Source organism: Odontesthes bonariensis, chromosome 4, assembly GCF_027942865.1.
Source record: "Odontesthes bonariensis isolate fOdoBon6 chromosome 4, fOdoBon6.hap1, whole genome shotgun sequence".
NCBI classification, from domain to species: Eukaryota; Metazoa; Chordata; class Actinopteri; order Atheriniformes; family Atherinopsidae; genus Odontesthes; species Odontesthes bonariensis.
In genome coordinates this window covers 5,112,833-5,137,095 of record NC_134509.1, presented here as the reverse complement: position 1 = coordinate 5,137,095, position 24,263 = coordinate 5,112,833, and the positions used below count along the sequence as shown (strand labels likewise).

The 24,263-nt window shown below is 39.8% G+C and overlaps 1 protein-coding gene across 1 annotated transcript in view; it reads left to right on the top strand.

The window, feature by feature from the left end:
• Window positions 1-24,263, top strand: part of LOC142378287 (alpha-1,6-mannosylglycoprotein 6-beta-N-acetylglucosaminyltransferase B-like) — a 143,643-nt gene that overhangs the window by 63,455 nt on the left and 55,925 nt on the right. The window contains exons 5-8 of the mRNA XM_075462606.1: window positions 4,015-4,091; window positions 4,436-4,615; window positions 9,677-9,841; window positions 23,940-24,109. Of these exons, the coding sequence (XP_075318721.1) occupies window positions 4,015-4,091; window positions 4,436-4,615; window positions 9,677-9,841; window positions 23,940-24,109 (592 nt within the window). The remainder of the gene's footprint in view (window positions 1-4,014; window positions 4,092-4,435; window positions 4,616-9,676; window positions 9,842-23,939; window positions 24,110-24,263) is intronic.

The window sequence follows — 24,263 nt, the reverse complement described above, 5'->3', positions numbered from 1 at the left end:
AAGGGAAGCAGCTCAAGTTGATGATGCAAACAGGACATAGTTATGCTAGCTAAAGGTAAGTGGTAAACTTAAGTTAAAAAACTTTTGCAGGCATGTTGAAAAGAAAGTACACCCTGTGTCAATTCTAAAGTTCAGGACATAATAAAAGAATAAACAAAAACTAAGTTAAAATAGAGAAGCAGTGTATGAAATAAACCAATGATTCAACAGCCTGTCCATAACTTAATAACTTCAAGTAATAATTTTCTATATAATGTGATCAGTCTCTCACATTGTTGTGGATGAAGTTTGTTTGTTTTCACTTCTGCAGAGTTCTCCTGCCACAGACTTTCAATCAGGCTGAGATCTAAATTATGACTGAACCTCTGCAACACCTTGAGTTGTTTCTTTTTCAGCCATTCTGTTGTGGATTTGCTGGTGTACTTTGAAACTTTGTGCTCTTGAACTAACCCGGGTTTGGCCAAATTTTAGCTGTCAGACAGATTTCAGACAGTGAACTCTAGAATAGAGTTCATGGTCGACTCAGCGAGTGAAAGGTACCCGGGTCCTGTGGCTGTAAAACAAGCCCAAATCATCAGCCCTCCACCACCCTGTTGACATGATGTCAGAATCTGTGTTTTTGGAGGGCGTTTTTTTTATAACTTATTAACTTATAACTAATTAAAGATATATTGCTGGATTCAGAGGAAAAAGTTACTAACTGCCCTCTTCCCCCATTGAGTAGCAAACAAAGTCACTGACCGTGTTTGGACCACGGCTGCCTGCTGATCGCTTGAGTCTCCTTGTTCATTTATTCACTGTTATAAATAAACCCACCTAACTTTTTCTTTCGCCTCCTTTCGTCTCCTTTTGGAATCCTGCCTAACCACTCACCTTAACACATGAGGTGTTTGTGTTGATACACCGGGTTCGGCTTCATCAAACACAGCGCCCTGCATTAGACTTAGACTTTATTTTATTGTCATTGCTCAAAAAACACGGGTGAGTCTTGACAACGAAATGTTGTTACTTGGCTTCCGGTCAACAGCGCTAAGATTTTGAATGCTATACAGTACTATACAATATAAATAGGTATGGAAGTGCTATGTGCTAGCACTCTGAATAAAAAAAGTGCACAAATATTGCTAAATATTGCTCTCAGCCTTAGGGAAATTGCACAAACAGAAGTGTGTAGTTCGACCCCAGGTAAAATGGAAAGTACAGATGTGCGAGTATTGTCCATGTCCATGTCCATGTTGGGGGGGGGGATTTGTTTAGATGCAACTATAAAGCCATGCCACCATTTACGTTTTCAGTCATTTTGTAATTCTGCTGGCGCAAAGGTTGACATTTAACATGTTAAAAACTGGGGCTCGTGGAGTCTGAGATGTAGCTGTTGGGTTTTTTGCTCCGAGCATTGCTTGGTCTGACCTTGGGATGAACTTGGCTGGGACGTCCGCTCCTGAGAAGATTGACAAATGTCTTGAATATTTTAACTGTCGAATGGAATGGCCTTATAATCCTTACAGATCGATTAGCAGCAACAGATGCATCTTTAGGATGACTGCAGATGTCTCTCTTCCTTGACTTTGAGAGAACACACATCTGAATGCCTCAGACCAGAAGACCTTTCATAGAAGTTTTTCATCAAAGTTTTTTTTATGTCCTGGTCATAAAACCTTTGAATTGAAAGTGTTTTTTTTTTTTTTTTCTTTTTTACGCGACTGTAGTTACAATATGTATCACTGAAGCTCATTTCATTTAAATCTTCATTGTTTTTTAGAGCCTGTAGTGATTCATATGCAGCGCATTGTGTAACAAAAATAAGTATACAAGCCATCCACATCCAACTCGCTTCCCTCTGACAACTCACTATGGTAAATTGATTAACTGAGTTATTACAAAGGGGAAAAAAATGTTTCATTGTGGACACAAAATCGATCAGTTAAAAGCACTCAGTACTCAGTCAAAATCTGTGCCGTAAAAATCAAAGATAGGGCACTGACAAACACCCACTAGCAGTTTGCACAGAAGGAATTCTGCGATACTATACATCTCCAACCAGTACTGCATAATAAACTGCAAAACCACTGCTTTTCAAAGCAAATGTTAGTTTTCTCTACACAAAAGAAAAGAAAAGGGACGAAAAAGACATAATTCACCCATAATTTCAACTGGGAGCGCAGCTGGACTCCTGCACAGCTGTCAGCTTGTGTTGGATCGACTCTTCAGCTGCTGCTGTTGCCAACAATAGAACAGAGGAGAACACACACCACACAAGAAAAAGACTCACACACTGTCACACGTGTCATGTCTCCACTCACATTAATCACTTCTGATACTTTGTCAAAAAGCACAGGTTCCATCCTTTCTCACAAGAACCGGAGGAACAGTGTAAGAACATCTTACCAGTACGGCAGGAAATTTGGAAAAAATAGATTATCGGAAACATCTACCCCGAATACTGAAAATGCGCAGTGTTTTAACCGCACTCAAACTTAAACTTCAAAACATTTTTTAAAAAAAACTTTTAAAAAACCTATAAGTGGTGATTTTCATTTTTGCTTTGAGGTTAATAAAGTAAGGAATTTTCATTCAGCCCCATTGTATGTTTTGTTCTTCTTTTATTTTCCATTTAGTCCATCTCCAGGGACAATGGCACACGCCATAATGAAAACATTACTGCTCTTTCATATCACAAATGAACTGGCATACTAATGGCAAACCTTTTCTTAATAATTTATCTCACCGTGAGGCTTGAGAGTTGGAAGACAGGAATAAGATTTACTTCCCTTCGAGCATTGACGATGCTTTTATGTAATGACGTGCAGGGACAGGAGTCGAGCCTTTATCAAGTAAAAGGCCACATTTTCAATTGTTGTTGTCGTAATCATATTTGCAGACAGTGTATATCTCTGTGTGTGTTTTCAGTCACAGGAGAGAAGCCCCAGGGAAGACTTATATAGAGAAATGTCTCTTTTTCATTAGGCAAATGGAAAAAGACAGAATGGGAGAGCAGTCAAAGTTGTTTGTCCAGAGAGAGGAAGAGGGGGAGATGGAGGGGGAAAGACGGAAAAACACAACGAGCAAAATGAAGTTCACCCTCTGACACTCTCCTTCCTTCTTCTACTGACATCAGCTGCAGAGGAGCAGTTAACTAAGTCAGTGGAGCAATTAATGCAGTCAGCGCAGCTAAAGTGAGCAGACATATACTAGTGTGTCCCCACAACAAGACCGTGTGCACTGCAGTAGAGCAGATATGTTGCAGTGCCGTAAGGGGGCAACCACGGGGAATTATGAGCAACACACGCTGTGAATGATAATGTTGAGGGGAAAATGTCTTCCGTCTTCAGGTGTTTAGAAAGAAGCTGTGTATTTGTGCGAAGCTAATCTCTGTTTTCGAGCCTTTTCATCAAACTTTTAGTGTAGATTGATATTGAAAAAAGGTCAAATGAATTTAAAAAGAGATAAGAAGGCATGATATGATACAAAATAAGCTGTGAGATAATATTACACTGCCCGATTGCAGCTGGAATGGTTATCTTCACTTGAGGCTAAGTATTCACATTTGAGGCAGCTGATATCAGAGAGAGAAACCAGTGAGTCCACTGACTGATAAAGCAGCAGTGATTGTGACTGGAGCAAAGGCAAGCAGCTTGAGTTCCACTCAGACATACTGTATATAAGCTGAGGGGGCACCTAATTGTCACCTTTCAGCATGTCGATAGTTTCCACAGTCTGCATGTCGATGTGTGTTTGGTCAAGGCATTGGACCTCACTTTGTGTGTATGTCATGATAAAAACAATGTTTTAGATTGTAAGGCTGCGCATTCTTTACAGTCTGAATTTGTGCGCGAATGGGTGAAAATGCCTTGTCGAGTTCAAACAACTTGAGTGCTCAATGAAACCAGAAAGGCATTATATTCACCATTTCTGCTCATTTTGGATCCAGGTGTATTACAGGCTTTCTGCTGGGAGGACTCCAGCTAATGAAAACCAATAAGAAAGATGAAATATCACTCATTGTCCTTTCAGTGGCGAGAGATGGGGCATCAAGCCAATGTGAAGTACCGAGAGACAGCCGCTTTCCAGAGTGTCCTGGAAAAGTAGATGTGAGTTTGTTTTTCTTTTTTCTTTTTTTTCTGTTTTTGTTTTCTTGATTGGCAGTATTGACGTGCTCTGGTAAGTAGATGATCTTCTGTAGCTCAAAATCTCAAACATGTTGTTGGTGCTGGCATGGTGCACTAAACAATAAAGCATGCCCCAATCAATGTAGTGGCATGAATGGACAGAAATACCTTTATACTTAGATTACTAATAATTATCTTTTTTTGCTAACTCACAGTATGACATCGCCTTACAGCTATACGGAACAGCACGTGGGTGTTGTTGTACGCGTGTGTTGGTATGATTTTCGGTGTGCATTTTTGTGATTTTCACTCTGTATGTTCTCCAGTGGATGCGTGCACGGTGGACATCAGACCCTTGCTATGCCTTCTACGGTGTTGATGGCTCTGACTGCTCCTTCCTCATCTACTTGAGTGAAGTGGAGTGGTTCTGCCCCCCACTGACCTGGAGGAACTACAGCAGCTCCCCCACCCAGCATACAAAGCAGGCAAAGCCCCCCAAGAGACAAGTAAGGACAGCACAAACAAATATAACAACACAAACAAATGCCACAATGGGTATGTCAGACTTGCTAACAGTAAAGTTCTATTTAGAGTCACATCTGCATTGGGTGAAAGCTGCCAACAGCCTTCTGCTGAATGATCAATAAACTCAATAATGTTTTTGCTCAACTCACCACCTCACAGAAGGAGCTAACAATACAGTTTACATGTGCTGTGAGAGCAACAATTAGCATTGATGCTTACATGCAGAACATTAATAAAATGTACAATTTTACAACAGTAAGTTTACTACTACAGTATTCAAATGAACACTAACATGATACGTTTCTTTTCAACACTCGAATTATATTTAAGAAATACTTAATTGTAGTATCCCTCATGTGCTCTTTTCAATCATATGGAAGTATTGGATACAAACCCAATGCTTAAATTTACACCAAAGAAAACCCATGTTTGTGTCTCAGGACACAAATAAAGCATGTTACTAACATCTGCATGTTCATGATACTCTCTTGTCATAACCCCTTAATTGTGATGTTTTTCCATGGTTGAACATCTGGGGCCTGCACTATGAAGCAGGAATAGTAGCTAAGTGAGCAAATCTCTGGTTCAACTGTATCATAAAGGAAGATTTAGGCCCCGTTTACACGACAGGAAGACGCAGATATTTTCCTGCAGTTTGGCCTCTCATTTACACCAAAACCCCGTTTTTATCACAGAAAACGATTATTTCTAAAACCTCCGGCCAAAGTGGAGATTTCGGATAACGCCGGTTATGTGTTGCCGTGTCAACTGGGAGAAACAACGTTTTAGGTTCTTAAACGTCACATTATGCGCCAGAAAATGCTTACCGTCATGCGAGCGCTTTGTGTTTACAGTTTGTTTGGCTACTGATCAGGATTATCATGGATGATGTTAAAGTTCTACTAATTTTTACGTTTGTGCAAACGATTCTGGCCTTATTGCATTTGCAACAACGTCCACCTCGCTGTCGGTCCACACAAACAAACCTCGCACCATTGCTGTTTTGAAAGGTACAGGAAGTCGCTCGTGTTATTTGTTGGTGTCGATTCTGAGGATTTTGATTGGCTTGCATGGCTTTATTCCTTTCCCTACACTGCCGCCAATAGGTTTGGCACAGTTATTATGGCGCTTGACGGCGTATTTATGCTGGTTGATGTAAATGACAAGTTTTTTGAAAACGATGTTGTGTGCACTATGTTATTATTGAAAACGGAGGGGGGGGGGATATTTGTTTCTCTAAATACCCGGCTCTGTGTAAATGTGGCCTTAGCTGCGGTCTATCACCATGGCAACTAATGCTTGAAGGCTAACCTGCTCAAGAGCAAAGGAGAAGGTTTTTGTTTTTTTTTGTTTTTTTTAAACCTGGACCTCATTTCTGGTATAAAATGCGTTCATCTACTCACCGATAACAGTTTGGTGAAAGTCGGCGTCCTTCGGGCAATATTTAGATCACTCGAGATCCCTGTATATCCATATAACGGGAGAGAACAGGGCAGAGACAATACAGCCTCTAAATATCTGTCTTTATTTCACCAATACTTTAAGACCAATTAATGAACGCGTATTATTGCGTGTGATAGTTAGTTCAAAGCTGTTGTGTTGTTGTTGTTGTTATTAGCGGATATCGAATTTGAAATCATGTCATTTTTTTAAATATTGAGACTGAGAAATGGATACATAAGAAAAGTTTTTACTGTCTAAGCTGTTTTACGGGTAAACTTTACCCAAAATAGCAACAGTGAAATCCACCCTCTTGTGGCATTTTCTTAGATTTTTCTCCTCATTGGACATTGAAAGCTTCAAGTCCCCAGTTGACAATTAGTGTAGCACAAAAACAGAGATATCAAGAAGTGGTACAGACTGCGGGTCAGTCATCAAATAACATAGTAATTCAGAGAAACAAAACATAATTTACTTATCCTGTCAGAGCAGACTAATGTTTGAAATTCTGCAAAAGAAGAAGAAACAGGGAAAATACCAGCGTGTCTCTGCTGAGAGATACAGCAACACTGGCGGTCGTTAATAGAGTCATCAATCACATGTCCACAGCAACAATCAGAAGGGGAGCGTAACAACCCTTTTCTATTTAAGATGCTGTTGAGTAATAGGAGGGTGAGCAGTCTGCCTCCATGACTACATAATTGTTAACCTTCATCTGAGCCTGTTCGCTCCCTGTTAATTAATACAGGCTTGATCCTCTTCATCGTTATCTTCTCTGCTTTTTTCTCCCCTTAATTGACTTTGAGGTCAAAGAGCATTTCAGAACCATCCTTCCACACAAATTAAAACACAAACACCTAATGTGAGCCATTTGCAGGGCCATACAAGACATCCATACTAATATTTACAGTTAGGCATAGTATGTGGCCCATTCTTTTTTTTTTTACTGATTAACAGGGTGTTCTTTGTGAAAAACCTGTGCATAAAGTGCCACCATGGAATGAATTGGGTCTGTACTGCATACAGACACGGAATATAGTGGCACTTTTCCCAGTTACATTGGCTTGGTCAGCCATTTCCAGAGTTTGCGAACACAAGGATCATGAATGTTTAAAATGTTCCAAAACAGGCTTTGTGCTCATTACATCTTTGCTTACATGCTTTCATCTCGCCTTTTTAACTGGATAACTGTGCTGGCAGGGGAAATTTTTCGAAGGTAAAGCAGAATGTCAGTGTAGATGAAGACTGATGTCTCCTTCCTACCCGGTGACCCAAATAGCTGAATTGTGGATTACATTCTCCCTGGGTGTTTCACACAAACAGAGCCATGGTTGTTTTCAGAGGGGAGAGGTATTGACTGTTTATGGTGCTAGTTAGAAATGCATGGCATAGCGTGTAGAGTTCTCTCCATATTTTTCCCTGACAGGTGAAACTAAAACTGCCAAGTGAACAAGGTCACAACTTTTCCTGAAATAACTCTCAAACTTATTGTTGAAACCAACCGCCTTCATCTGCCTCTCTCTGCAAAAGCATCAAATTACCACATGGTTTACTCTTTTTTTTTTTTTTAATGTTCTAAAATAGGGTAAAAACTTAAATCTGCATTTACTAATTTGTTTGGCCAAAGAAACCATTCATTGGTTTGTTCAATTACTTAAAAGATTGTCTAGAAAAAAAAACTGAAAAATTGACTCAAAATTGTTGCACTTTTTCAGTAGAATCAGAGCTGAATACAAGATTTCAGCTGCTCAACAGTCCATTGTTGTTGATGTCTGATCCTCCTTGCCATAATGCACCACACGTTGTCATTATGAGACAGATGTAAACTGCAGGCAGGACAGTCTGGCACACGCACTCTGTCTGTGAAGCCACGCTGTTGTAGGTCGTCAGAATGAGGTCTGGCATTATCCTGCTGAAATAATCACTTTCCTCCTGGGAGACATTGCTTTTATGGCAGTCTCCTACATTCCATCAATAGTGCCCTCACACATGTAAAACAATGGAGGTACTCTGCACATCTATATGTGGAAACAGGTAGGTAGGAAAAGGATGAACAAATCCAAGACAGCAGAAAATAAATCAGGAAAAAAACAAACTCATTTGCTACAAAAGAGCTGGATGATGAATTACTCTTTAGTTGCTATACATAAAATAGCTGTTAATTCTTATTAATAGATTTGTAGCAGCAGTAAAATGTATACTCATAAGGTCATAAACTCAAAGCTCATAAGGCTCACTTAACAGTACGTCCGGTTTAATGTGTCCTTGCATACATGCTGCAGGTATTTCCTTTTGTTTTTACCTGAATTTGGATCTTGTGAAAAAGAGTGTAGGCCTAATCAGTAAAGGTGATAATACTTCAAAAAATTTAGAATGCAACCGGAGTTTGCAGATTGGAATTTGATGCTCTCACATTTATTATGTTGGTTCCTGTCCTTATTGATGTGTTTTCTTTGTGTAGTTTTTATCATTATTATTATTATTTACCTTTATTTAACCAGGCAAGCAATTAAGAACAAAAATTCTTATTTTCAATAGCAGCCTGAACGAGCAGAGGCTCATATTAGTCCCATTCACGTTTGTTGTGCCCAAAGTTGTCCAAAGCATCTTCCTGTGCATTTAGTGAATGTGACAAGTTGGACACATCCTATTTAAGATGGCTTCTGCTTGATAGAAATTATTTATCAGATGAAGGTCTTGGAACAAAATGTTGGAAATGAACGTTTGTTGATGCATCTCAGTATCATTCTAAGCACTTGCTTTTGCACCCTTTGCTTACAACAGCCAGGAAAGTCTTTATTACCTTTGAAATGTCAAACCAGAAGTCAATTTTGTCTTTTCTTTTTTTTCCCCGAACTCAAGCTGAAATGTGGCTTTATCTGACCAAAGAACACATAATCCCTGTCTTTCTGTCCATCTGAAATGAGCTCCTGACCTAGTGGTGTTTCTGCACAGAGTCATGGCTCTTCCCTGTGTAATACAGCTTCAGGTCATGTTTATGGATGCTGGAGCAGACCGTGTAGCAGAGTGAAAATGGTTTTCCTAGGTATGGTGGTGAAAGACCAACGTTCTTTACAATCTTGCATTCGGACTTATTGTTGATCGCCGGATAAAATTTGGTACAAACTGCGGGGCCATGACCTGTTCTTGCTTGGAAAGACAAATCATTTGGTGGATGTTCCTTTTATAACCAATCCTGACACCCTCACCTGTCATCAAGTAATCCAATAATTCCTGGACGGTGTTACATCTGTATTGTATAAACTCCTCAATCTTCCTTTGCTCTCAGTTCTTTATCTTTTTTTGTGTTCCTGCCATCAAATTTTCAACACATAGAGTGGAAATGATTTCTTTGCCCTTGTGTTTGTTGAATAAAGGTTCAAATAAATTGACAAATTACAGAATTAACTTTTCTTTAGCATTTTAAAAACAAATTTGTACTCATTTCTGTTTACATAGAATACACAACTGAGAGGACAAAATATAAGATGTATTTTATTTTTTTAAAACTCCAGATTTAACAACAAAATTACCTGGATTCCAAGGTGCCTCTATTTTCTGCTACTACTTTACAGTTTACTTTCTTTTCATCACCCTCTCAGGCTGCCTTCCGCACAGACCTTTCTGTACTGCTGGACCAGATCGGAGGTGGAAAAGAGTCCCTCAGCTTCATGAAGCGCCGAATCCGCCGCCTCACAAAACAGTGGGCAACAGCTGCCAACCGCCTGGGTGATAAACTGGGTCAACAATGGAGGGACCAGAAGAAGGTGAGATATATTATGAAATTGGAATTACTAATAGAGTTTGCTGTATAAGACTGAAATAACGTAAGTATCTATTGTTTTGATTAAAGGGACACTATGTAATTTCTTCCCCCATCTAGTGGTGCAATTTTATTTTGCAAAGTTGAATGAATTTGCTCTCTAGCGCCTCACGTTTTCAAATGTGCGCTGCAACTTCTTGAACTACGGCAAGCGGTATGTGTCAAGATTCAAGAAGCTATAGCTTCAGACTCAAGGTCCATACAAACAAAAAGAAATCAAGACACACAGTACAAAGGATTATATAACACACATACAACAACACTATGAATACAGATGACAGATAACATGTCAGATAACATAACATCTCCTTTGGTGTGCAAGCAATGCAATTAGTCATATTCCGGGAGTTACCGGAAGTGACGTCGACGCAGCGTTAGCATTAGCCTGCGTTAGCAATAGGAGCATTAGCAGCGGTAAATAAACTCCCGGTAAACTTACAAACTTTCTAATGCCTCGTTTTGTGAGTTAAGAGCCTATGTGTACTACGGCAGAAGTTTGGTAACAATCAATGCATTATTAGTGGGATCATTTACGAGATAAAATCTATTTAGCATTTTTTTTTTTTTTTAAACTTTATTAGTAAATCAACAAAATAACAGTTTACAAATGTGAGCATAACGCCAAAAAGAAGATATCCAGGGGGAGCATAGGAATAATAATAAAAAGAAGAAGATGATGATGCACTTACAAAAAGAAAGCTAATGAACACAAAGACATATGTGCCAAGGAATAAAATCTATTTAGCATTAGCGGCTTTAATAAGCCATTTGGCGACGTCATTGTGACGTCATTTCCGCTTGTAGGCCTGGTGGGGAAATCGCGATTCGAAGTGCTTTATGTCCCTCTCGGCACTTCGTCATTTTTCATAGAGCGGAAGGACATGGCAGCCTCCATAGAGCTTACCTGCTCTATGTAGATACAGACAAGTTATTCTTCACTCAGGAGGATAAGTGAGATTTTTGACAGAGATCATTTTACACCAATGAGGACTAACTTATGAATGAATATGTTGATTTGAGCTAATAAATGACTTAATTTATTACATAGTGTCCCTTTAATCGTATTTAATTTCTGTATCACATTTTCCAAAAAGAGAGGATAGTTAGAATACAAAAAAGTAGCGAGAGCAATGGAACAAGAGGGAGGACTTATATCACAACATAACTGCAAACATGCAAACAACGTGCAGCATGTAATACACTACAGTTAATTCCAGTTTTTTTTTTGTCATTCCATCTTGCAAGAGCAAGTGTGTGGAAGAGTCACCAGCTTGATAATTCAAGAAAAAAGGTTCTGAAAACAATTTTTCCCTCAAGTAGTTTGGCATCAAAAGACTTTTTCAGTTGCATACTGAAAGTTCTCATTTGAATAATATCTGGTGGGAAAAATATGATTGCAGTGGGTATTGATAGGTTGTTCATCATTAGAGTCTGTATTTTACTTCTGTCCTTTTTCTGCAACTGTCTCTACACATGAATTCAAAGTCCGTTCCCACAGCTATGTTATTGTAAGCTAGATTTTGACTGTAGCATTCCATGCTACAGGGACTCCTCTTCTTTCTGCTGGTAGCCTCTGTCTATCAGTTTCTCTGTGTTTGCAAAATACTCCAATGAGAGCAAGAAATAGTTGTAGATAAATGAATAAGAGAAAAGAAACAAAAGTGGGTAAACATCGAAGATAAGATGACATTGAATGACTGGGATTATGACATGATGCCAAGCATTTTCCAGAGCCAGAGGGAGAAGAATGAGATGGAAAAGAAGGTACAAGAGGGGGATGGATAGTAGCCTGGCGACGCCATCCTACGTACATCCGCCCAAAGATTTTGGCTCCGCACATAGTCTGGCCCAAACCACCCTACCTCGGTTCGCTCAGTGTTTCGCCAATCAGCAAACAGTTGAGAGTGGTGATGCAGAACTCACCCGCAGAGTCCATTGTAGTCCATGTAATTGTAGTTCAACCGCAGCGGAAATAAACATGGCGACGGAAGAAGAGACGCTAGAAGCTATCCATGAAGAGCAAGAGGAATGCCTCGTCAATTTTGTTAGTGGCAAGAATGTCGTAGCTCTCCTTCCAACTGGCTTTGGGAAAAGTTTGATTTATCAAATGGTACCGGTATAATGAAAGCGGATGTGGGAAGCGTGATTCGCGAGCAAGCATGACGTAGCATAACCTACGTCATTTCTAAACATTACTGATTGGTTAAGGGAACTCCAATGAATTTAAGTTGCTGAGTAAGGTCCCACCCTCCATGGGAATGGATTCCTCTTGGGTTTTTCCAGACTGTTTGACGGAGTCAACAGTCGGCTTTCGCCCAGGCTAGATGGATAGTCCTGTAGAGTATGTATTAGGAGAGGATTGATGAAAGGAGAGAAAGGAGTGATGTACTGCTGAAATGAGCAAGAAACTAACCATTGGAGACCATGTGACTGTGGATGCTGGCCATTTACTTAATAACTGGTTCAAAATGTACAAATAAAGGTGCAATACTGTGTACTTTTTCCAAAAATCAGTGAAAGTATGATGTGGTTATAATGTCAAGTATCTTAAGTATATTTGTTATTTTTTTTAATAATCCTTTTGCAATACTCATCGATTTCTGAATCAACGCATTATCGTTTAGTTCAGAAATTAAAGAAAAACGTATGTGCGGACGTAAGAAGGCATGATTGAGCCCAGCCCACATTCTGTCTCATCTCTCCAAAATATGTCTCTCTGCCCTCTTCTTAAAATAAGTTAACAAGGGTGGAAATAGTCCTCTGTCACTGTGATTGATGTTCCCCTTTCTGGTACTGCACTGAAAGAATTTGTTATCCTCTATCTTGGCTCCGAAGCTGCTTGAACCGCCTATATGTCTTACAAAGTGCTGCTGCTGCTATCACAACAGCAGATGTCCTGGTATTTGTAAGAGTTAGCTTTTGCTGTCAAAAGCTATTTATCACAATAATTAGAAATGGAAGGGAATTAAGAGTTGTTGTTTTTTTCAGCCTGTCTTTGTAGATCTGTGTTCATGCTTGACTGCTATTTGGGTATTATGGCATTAAAAAGCCACGTGGCAAAACAAATTTTTTCTCAATGTCTGTGCAAGAAAAATTTATTTTGATGGTGTGCCCCTCCCCCCTTTTGCTTTTACAGAAAGATTGACTTTCATTCAGGCTTTAAAAAGCTAACTCCCTTTAACACGATGAAGGGAACCACTGTTTGATTTTAATTAACTTTGACCCTGGAAAGAAAACCTTGTCTGATGTGAATTAGCGATGGCCCTGTGCTTGCCTCACCTCTGTCTTTGATGCAATTCCTTGCTTCAAATGGAAACTTTAACATTCTGCTTCAGTGTGCATTCTTCGCTTATGCAGTGGGGCTGTGTTGATTTAGTTCTCCCTGTTTGGCTTTCCCTTTGATTGTAAGCAAAGTGAATGTTTACTCGGAGAAAGAATAAATTAGGGAAGCAGAGAGGCAAAGCATAAAGGGAGAAAACGTCAGGAGTACGAGGAAAATGAGAGACAAAGCACAATGATTCTTTTTAAAGGAGATGTTAAGGACGGCTAACGTGCATGAGTTTTACAAATATGTTTCTGTAATGCCGGGTTTTGATGCTACATACCAATGCTGCATTCCGTAAAGAGTTTCCATTTCCCAGGTGCAGCAAATGCATTTGAAGTTGGAAGTAGATAAAGATGTGGAGGCTGGATAATCTTATTCTGAGCTGGACCGGAGACACACTCATTCAGCCTGTGGAGCTGAATGAAATATTTACAGACCGACTAACTAAGTGACAGGGTTTAATTGCATCAGAGGTTTGGAGATGGTGATCACTTCAGGCACCCAAAGATATGCTCTCAGTCACAGAATTTTTTATTTTTTTCATGATATGTCCCCTTTAACTGTCAGTCACAGACACAAGCCCTCCCCGCTCAACCTTTGTTGCGCATCTGTGATTCTGTGAATTACAGCAGCAGCTGAACGAATATCTGTTTTTGTGCCCGTAAGAGGCAGCCACTGAGTGAAAATGCCAACAAAGACAGGAAAAGGAGAGGTATGTGTGTGTTCCCAACATTGTTGTGTTGGGAAATTCTTGGCTATTTGATGCCTCCAAGACAGTTACTTCCAGTTCTTTTTTTTTTTTTTTTCTGAGCACATGAAAGACATATAAAAAGAACATATTAAAAAAATAGAACAACAACAAAAAACATACAAAGTATGCAGCAGATAAAGCAAATGTGCAGGAGAAACCAAAAAAAAAAACCTAAGGGCTTGTCAAGTGGTCCTCCAAAGATAAACATTCTACATAAATTTAATTTACAGTAATGTGAAGAACATCATAAAGCAATTAGGAAAGAGAGAGAGAGAGAGAGAAGAGCAATACAGTGTGGTGATATAAAGAAAATATGTGGGTTATGCATTGCTCAACTGGACCAATAGAAAGTGAATTATTTGTTTCTTAAATGATTTTATGCTTGTACAATTTCTAAGGTGACTTGGTAATGAATTCCAAAAGTGCGGCCCTCTAAATCTAATTGGGAACTGAGATAAAGTAGACATGAAAAAAGTGGGATGGAGATTATTTGCTGACATAGTGCTGAAATTATGAATCTGGGAATTTAACTGAAATACAGATTGGAAACAAATAGGAATTAACTTGTGAATGGATTGATAAACAAAAATACATATTTGAAGAGTATTTACAGCAAAAATAGGAAGAATACTCAGGGATTGAAACAGGGGTAAAGATCTAGTGAATCTGTTAGAAAATGTTATCATTTTGATGAATCGTTTTTGTAAGGTGAGAATACAGTTGAGGGAACTCTGGAAAGTACTTGCCCAAATAAAATTACAGTAAGAAATGAAAGGATAGATCATAGCATAATATAAATTGATGAAGATTTTACCAGACAATAGATGACGTATTCTCCTGATTACTCCAATATCCTTTGTAATCTTATTTGAAATAGACAGGATATGATTTTTCCAAGTGAGATTTTCATCAATTAAAATACCTTTTTGCTTCTGTGACCCTTTCCAAGATGTTATTGTCAACATATACATTAGGAAGAGAGTTTGTTGATTGTTGACTTCTCGGAGTAAATAACATATACAAGCTTTTTCTTTATATTAAGTCACAATTTGTTTGCCTTAATCCATAAGTCAACTTTCCGCAATTCTGTGTTCATTTCTGATATTAATTTAGGTCCATTCTTACCAGATAAAAAAATGTTGGAGTCATCTGCAAACAAAATAAAATATGCTTTAGTTGACATGACATGTATAGTTCATTTACATAAATCAGAAACAGTACAGGGCCCAAAATTGATCCTTGGGGCAAACCACATGAAAGCAACTTAAAGTCAGATGAGGTATTGCTCCAGGAAACAAATTGCCTTCTATCAGACAAATAGCTTTTAAACCTCTTGTTGGCTATTGTAGCCTGTAAAAATGCCATGAATGTGAGTGAATGTGAGTGACAAAAGTTCAGACAAAGGATATGGTGTCGTATCTTACTTACTTACATGAGGCAGCAGTTACAGAGAATATGTGGAAGATTATAGCAAGACATCCAACTATTCTTATTTCATTTTATTTCAACTTTTGCCATTTTATTTTATCTGAACTTTCAACCCATTTCGCAAGTATTACTAAGCTGAGCACTTCTCGTGCAGAAAAATTGCTGTTGTCCTTTTTCTACAGATGAAAGGGGACATATTCATCTGAGTTATGCCATCATGGAAAGGTTTTTAAGGTTATAGATTCAAAGACGCTGACCTCATCCTGTTAATATTGTGCAGTGGATTGACTGCCAGAATGCTGTTAGTTTCTGTATCTCAGCAAGTGACTTTGTGTGCATCTGTGCTCCTCGGTGTGCATTGAGTATGCACATTTAGTGTGTTTGTCAACATATGCCAAACTGTTAACTTGCCCTCTCCCTGTGTCTGCCCTCATGAGGGTTAATTGACCTCAGAGTGATGAAGTGCAGACAGTGTCGGAGACTAATGTGATGCAGAACGTGAAGCGGGGAGGCAGAGTGGGGTGGCGATAAGGAAAAGCAGGAGGGAAGGGGGGGGGGGCAAGAATACACAACAAGAAGGAGAGACGTGAGTAGAAATAAAGACGTTGAAATAGTGAGTGGAGCCTTGAAAGAAGGATAGAGGAGAAGGTGAAATTAAGGGTAGAGCTCTGCTGGTTGTCAGCGCCAGCTTGTGCTGCCACCTGTGTTCTGCAACCTTCTTAAGGGCCACAGTGCATGAGAGAACGGGGTCACACACACTCAGAAATGTGAAGTCCTTTGCTAACAGATGCTGAGACAAGCATTAGCATTCATCTGTCGTTAGCCTGTTAGTAATGAGTGGAGTAGAGCGGAGTGCTGGAGTGGTACCACATACTCGACAGGCACTTCAGATTTCCTGCTTTCATGTATCCCACCAAGGACTTTCCAAAGATGTTACTTAGACAGACTTTCATATGACATAAAAAACTCCTAGCAGTAGCACACAAAAGCCACCAGAGTTCCTTTCCCTCAGCTTTTCACTATTATTAAAGTCACACAACTTTTGGAACAGGAGGGATATTGTAAAATTACCATTTTTTTTATGGCAGGAAATTTTGATGAGATGAATGGGGCATGAACATTGATGTGAGCACACAAGGGGTGAGATTGAGACGGGATCGTACCCATGTTTCTGTCACAAGGTGTTTGATGGGTCTGTGCATCCAAGTCTGATATGAATTAGACGGCAAAGAGTGGCTGTAAATCTTTTTTTTAGAATCACTGAACTCGCCCGTGAGTGATTCAGCATTTGTGCTGAAAAACTCAGACACAGGACTCTAAGGCTATGTTCAGACTGCAGGCCTTGACTCTCAAATCCGATTTTTTTGTGAGGTCGTTCACATTGCAATTAAATGCGACCTGTATGTGGCCTGCTGTGTGAACGGCTTAAAGGATAAGACCGGTTTTTTGACATTGGGCCCTTGATTTCACATTATAACATGATGTTCTACTCACCCCTGCTTGTTGTTGAACATTTGGAGCTGTTTCGAAGATATTCGAGAGGCGTCTGGCTGCTCTCTTGAGATATTCGGCCATGAAACGGTTTCCTATGGGCAAGCTTATACAGGCACAAACTATGCTGTTTATAATTTATTAATTACTCTACATTAGCACTGATAAGGTGGAGGTGCGTCGCTTACTTAAAAAAATCCGGGTTACTGTAATTTTGATTTTTTTTGTCGTAAAGTGGGTGTTACTGACGTCCTCGTCGTGCTACTACCACAGACAGCCCACAGACCTGCTGCCTATTTATTCATTCGGCTAAAATTCAAAATTAGTAACCCAGATTTTTTTAAGTAAGCGACGCACCTCCACGTTATCAGTGCTAGTGTACAGTAATTAATAAATTATAAACAGCATAGTTTGTGCCTGTATAAGCTTGCCCATAGGAAACCGTTTCATGGCCGAATATCTCAAGAGAGCAGCCAGACGCCTCGCGAATATCTTCGGAACAGCTCCAAATGTTCAACAACAAGCAGGGGTGAGTAGAACATCATGTTATAATGTGAAATCAAGGGCCCAATGTCAAAAAACCGGTCTTATCCTTTAACGCCCCATACTATCCCGCATGCGCAGAAGAGCGTACGATGACGTCATACGCAGCGAGCGTGCCCAGTGTTTGCGATAGTAAACATGGATGGTAAGAGTAGGAATGCCTATATTGCGATTTTAAAGTTGTTGTCCAGCCGGAGCCAGCACATTAATCACGGCAAAATTTTAAAGAGGATATTAAAAAGAAAAAGAGCTAGGCTTTTGGCCCTGGGCTTTTGTGGGGCAGTGGCATCGTCTATCCAAAGACACGTTTGGGTGCGTCGTCGTAGCCAGGAGTGGTGGGACTGTGATGTGAGCGGCTTTTCAGATGCGGACAAGGAGGTCTTTCATTTATCTCTGTGAGCGCATTTCTTGAGCGCTATCACGACAAGACACACACCTCCGATGGTCCATATCGGTGAGCAAACGCGTTGCGGTTGGACTGTACTGGCTGGCAACAGGTGCACACATAATGATGACGCGTAGGTCGGATAAATGCGCCCTGGCCGTTCAGACTGCAGTCGCATGGCAAAAGATCAGATACGTATCGGAATTAGGACCACATATCCAAGTGGCCTGGATCGGATTTGAAAAAATCCGATCTGTGCTGTTCAGACTGTCATGAAAAGATCAGATACATGTCGCATAGGGCCAAAAAAATCGGATTTGGGTCACTTCAGTGTGCTGTCTGAACGTAGCCTAACTTGGAGTTCCGCGTGTTGCATGTCAGCATGACACAAACGCACGTACACAAACAAAATCAAACAAAATTCAAAAATCCATCGGCACACTCGGAAGCATACATTTACATACATACACAGTTATACCAAATCTGTTTTTTTCCATAGTCGGTTTTAATATTTTTCAATGAACTCTCAATGGATCATAATCAAGTTGCCAGATTTTAATAAGCACCCTTACTCTCCCACTTCGAGCTTTAGATTTATGCCTGGAAGCCAGTTTTGTGGAATTCAGTCCACAGTTAATCATCTCTGAAGCTCCTGTCTCATATTTCTCATATTTCGTTTAATTGAACTCCTTCTGTTCATTTTTGCATAGTTTCCAATGTTTGTGTGATACACTCTATAAGCAACACCATCACCACCAAGCCAAGAGACTGAGTAGTATTAGCATCATGTATTCTCACTCTTGCCATCTGCCACCCAAACTCTAATTCAATTTCACTTATCTTTCTTTTTTTTTATGAAGCAGAAGTTAATAGAGCAGGTTTATTAAATCAGGCGATTTTTCACGCCAGCTGGAGTCTCACTGGAGCTTGACTCAGCTGCATAAACATCACTGTTAAGCATTTTGCGCTCATTTTGTACATGTTAGGAGACTGGGAGACTAGTTAGAATAACTCAGTCAATAAAGTTAGAATACAGATCGATATATAGGCTATTTTGAGTAAGTTAAGTGTCTGTCGTAAAACTTAAAAAATGTTAGGGTGAAATCCGTGCATTAAGCCTGTAGTGATGAAGCTACTGAAATCTATCACTTGAATGAGCAGGTTCCCTCTTATTTACAGAGATTTATTAAAGTAATTAGCAGCTAAAGAGCCGAATAGCTCCCTGGGGGGGGCGGGTGGTTAATGCAGAAAATTCTAAACGTGGGTAACAAACATGACTCCAAAAGAAAGGATTTGTAAGTAAGTAACTGCTTGTTGATGACTCACAAAATGAACTTAAATTTTCATGTCATGTCATTACTGTTTTTGTACCAGTAAAATTACTTAATGCAGGTCAGAATTAATGATCCACTAAGAGTTTTTCTGTTACTTCAGAGATGGTGTTTTCTGGTATCACAATATTTAATGATTAAGGCACCGTGTGCTTATACTGTGTGCAGATGCCTGTGTTTGCTCCTCTCCCGGAGCTTCATCACTAATGCTTTGTGGCATGACTAAGAGGGGAAGAGTGGGATAAGAGAGTTCTTTGCAGCAATTTTAAGAAGCCTTTAATCATTAGCTCCACAGTTACAACCTGTGAAGGTACAGACTCAGGACACACTCCTGCACTCACAGACAGAAGGAGACATATAATGAGGCAACGAAATACAGGCAGCAGTCCCCAAGAAAACTTTCTTGCTAACTCTTCTTAGTTGGTCTTAAGCTCATTATGCATGTTTCATGGTCATAGTTGTGGGATACATTTGCCAGCAGAAGCAGCTGGAGGTGTTCATGCTGCGTTAGCTAATCAGGATTACTCAGCAGAGCAACGTTTGGACATGGCTATGTTTAATCCGCTGTGAAAAATAACTTGTTGCTAATTTCTCGGTGGATTGCAGCAATTATGCAGCACCTAGCCGGACGTGCAGAAGATGACTGTGTCTGTAGGTTCAACGTTGGGCAAGAAGGCCTTTAATAATTCCGTTCCATGCCTTGTTTTAAAACAAAAAAGATTTTCACCCTGGTTATCATTTAAACACATGTGAAATTAATTATATGCAATAAAACCCATAATTCTGAATTTAGCATTTGCATGCTGTTCCTTTGAGGCACGGGGGATAATTCACTGAGGATTTGAAAGAATTACTTCCCAGTTGCTATAATTTCCTGTAAGAAGAGTCTGAAATTCTAATGATTCTAATCCTCAAAGTCATTAAAACTGTTTGGACAGCTCAAGCTTAACAGTGAAACAGCTTAACTTTAATCAGTGTGTACAAATATATAATAAAAACTGGGTGGGATTCAAAGTGCTTCAGCATAAACACAACACACTCTGTGTATGTAAATTATTAGACCACCATCACTATTAAATGATGACTGTAAAGTGTGTCATTAGAACCATAATGGTTCTACTAACAATACGGTGCAGATGTTTTAGACACTGGAAACATGTCTCACCAAACAACATAAAGCCACAAGCAAAGATAACATTTTTAGCAAGAAAAAAAGCAACAGATGCTTTGCCACCAGGGCCGGAGTGGGACTCATTTCCAGCCCTGGAGTTTCATGCCCACTTTAGATGACGACCTGTAATCAAAATCATTTAATTATAACCTTACATGTTAAGTCTACAATATCGCACTGTTCTGTAAAGCCTTGTGATTTAGCGTCTTTCTCTAAAATATTAAAAATGGTCATAATTCTCAGCACAAATCTCCCCTTTTTACAGAGCCTCGTGATCAATTCAGGTCAGTTTCACTAATGTAGTGCTGAACCATCTATTATCTCAGGGCACTTTTCATATAGAGCAGATCTACACCATACTTTTTATTATATTAATTCTAATAATATTCACTCAATGAGTAATCCTACCTGCCCTCTCTGGACTTGTGGGCTCATGGCTGGTGATTGGTGCTGCATCTAGCTTCTGACTCTTGAGGGGCAACAAGACAAAGTTTCCCAGTTATGTGCCGTCGCATCATACTATTATTTAAACCATATAACGTTATATAATAATTCATTGACTTGATCATTACTGAACTTGAACGGTGGTTTGCAGGCAGAGTTCAACATATTGCCTCACCCGTTTCAGCGTCCTCATTTGACGTTACAAACCGCAAGCTCGTTTTTGTGAAAAAGTTGCCCATTTTTGCATAATCTGTTTCCAGAGCTTTCCTCTTTTTAATTCTAGCCTTCTCCCTTGATCTTTCTACTTTCCATCTTTCAAACACCACTGACCGAGTGAACTGACGTGCTACGTCAGGGTGCTTCTGCAAATAAAAAAAATAAAAAAGGAGAAGGAGAAGGCAGCCCTGGGACAGCGGTAGCAGCACACGTAATCAACCCACTGCCATGCCTGAACACCGGCCCTTGCGGCCCCAACATCACACCGGCCCACCGGGAATTATCCCGGTCTTCCCGATTAGCCACTCCGGGCCTGTTTGCCACCAATGAGAGCGTTACTAAAGTGGGGGACCCAGATGCAGCGCAAGCCAGATAAAAATCCCAAAACCAAGTCGGCATAGCAGGCAAAGGCAAAAACACAAGATCAATCCAAGAATTCCAAATAACCAGGCACATGAGGAATGTCTAATGATACTATCCTCCTCCCCAAAACAAGTCCAGGCTTTTGATCATGCAAGACGATATGGCCAATGATTAAGTAAAAACAATATGCCACAGCTAGCAGTCATGAAAGCAACTTCTTGTCATGAGTGAAAATGGCGTCCGGTAGTCACATTGTCCAAAGAATATTTTTCCGAACCATTGGGTTTTGATTGTTCACTAATTCTAGAAGTTAAGATTTCTAACTCCAGCCAAGGGATGCTGTTTCCAAAAGCTAACCAGAGACAAAATAGCTTCCATGTCTGTGACGGTTATGTAGTAAAAATTTTACACCTAACCATGATGGTGTGGTCTTTGTGGATTGTTGTTGCTTCCAATGGACGCCATCTGAGGTCCGTTTCACGAAGCAGGTTTAGTGAAAACTCTGAGTTTATTAACCCTGAAATGAGGGAAACTCTGAGTTTTCCGTTTCACAAAGGGAGGTAACTTAACCTCACGGTCAGTTACCGGAGTAACAGACTCTCTGAACCTAACCTGGTCGGGACCAGGTTTTATTCAAGAAACCTTGAGTTTCTTTCTGTCTCCGCCCTCTTTCAGCCACACGGCATTTGATTTCCTCATTCATTCAGTCAGCAGAGCGAGTTCTTCTACTTCTAGAAGTCCATTAGGCACAGTAGGAGGCGACTTTTTTCACCAACATGGCATGTCCTTTTGACAACGATCCCGTGGATGAAGGTGCAGCATTATTGCGCAGAGAATTAAATATTCGTCGGGAGATGATTTTTGCATTTACAGACAATTATCTTTTTGAGCGGCACCAGCAGAATTGTGTTGGGACAAAAGAAAAAAAGACATAAAAGACAAACAAATATTTGTATGAATAGGCTTAAAAAAGATATATATATAGGCCTATTATATTTTATAAAGGCACTTGTGTCTTGGGGGTGGATTCCCTCAGCCACTGCCCTCCCGTCAGAGGTGGCGGTGCTGGGCACCACCCGTTTTACGGGCATCTGCCTTCTTTCTGTTGGCTCAGTAGAAGTCTGTGTTAGTGTAAATAGGATGAATTATTTAACAGAACATGGTATAGATGAGAAGACATTTATGTGTGTGAAAACAGCATTATGTTGGGGATAAAACAACTGCACAGTGAAATAGCCACATGATATTTATTTTACAGTGTAAAACATGATCAAAATGAGGTACCTCCATGCCGAGGTCTCACCTGTTTGAACAATGTTTTTATATTTCATCTTAAGCTGCTGCCAAGTGCGCTTCTCCCCCGCAGGAATGCACCTAAATTAAATAAATGAATGGGCTACCATTCAAGCAGTTTTCCCTGTACTATTATTGTGATTGCAAAGGACTACATTTAAACTTACGCTTTTGCTGCTGCAGCGGTGTTGCACTTATTTCTAAAAACGTATTGAAACTCGCCGTATGAGCGCATTAAGATTTCCAATTCGAGGTTGGTGACAAACGTAGCCCCTCCTCTTCCCCGTTGCCATGGTGACTCGTCGAATCGGGGCTCCATTGATGCTGGCTTTTTAAAGTTGTGGCGCACACGCAAAACTCAAGGTGAACCTACTCAGAGTTGATTAAACTCACTCAAATCAGCGTTTCTGGAACCGAAAACTCAGAGTTTTCTATCTCAGAGTAGATCAACTCAGAGTTCAGGAACAGACTCAGAGTTTGTTGAACCTGCTTTGTGAACGGACCCCAGATCTATTCAGATTGGTATCTGGGGGGATGTCTACAAAAAACTGAAACATGAAGGAAACATGACCAAAACACCAGCAAACAATAACCCAAAACCAGGACCCCAAAGGGTTCGGAGTCATCATGGAGTCTGTCAGGGTTTACAGGCAATGACAGTAAACAATAAGAAGTCTTGAAAGCTCTATAAGAGTCTATATGACGAATCTCTTAAAACACCGGCATCTCATTGATACGGGCTGTTTGAAATGCAGTAAGTGGTCCCAACAAGTATTGTTCCTTTTCATCATGCGGCTGTTTTGTATGAAGCTGACCAACAAATGGAAACAATTTAGGAATTTACCTTTAAAGCGTCCCTACTTAACTTTTAATGCCTAAATCTTTTGCATAGTGCTGTATGTATAGAATTGCACAAATATACAAGTTTACAGATGATATACAAATCTTTTATATAACACTGACTTCCCCATTTCAAGTGCACTCCCTTCTGATGGTGCTAAAAAACGCTGATTTGGTTTCATGTCTGAACTTCTGATTTATTGCTGTTCGTGTTTTTGTTGGAATGATGCTACTGCTTTTATATCTTTTTGTACTTTGTGTTCATAAGACTATGAGCAGGGACAATAAATTTAAGATTAAAAATTATATAAACACGAATTATATTTTAGTTCATATTGAAAATTGTATGAATATATCATGTATATAATCAAAGATTTAAAATAGGGGAAAAAGTAAACGAACAGTATAAATCTTTATCAAAGCTTTCTGAAACATGGTGTCCCTTTTTCTTTTTTGCTTAGGTCCTGGTTCATGTGGGCTTCCTAACAGAGGAATCTGGAGATGTTTTCAGTCCAAAGGTGCTAAAGGGGGGACCTTTGGGGGAGATGGTCCAGTGGGCTGACATTCTGACTGCCCTCCATGTTCTGGGACACAACCTCAAGATCTCCATGTCTGTTAAGGAACTTCAAGGGTGAGTTCTGTGCATAAACAATCCCACTAACCTTGCTTCATCTGATCATTGACGGTCAGCGAGTTAATGATAAGAGGAATAAACCCCATTCTGAACATATTTTACCAAAAGCTAAAAGGTAAAATTTCACTAGTTGACTCGCTACACTATCATC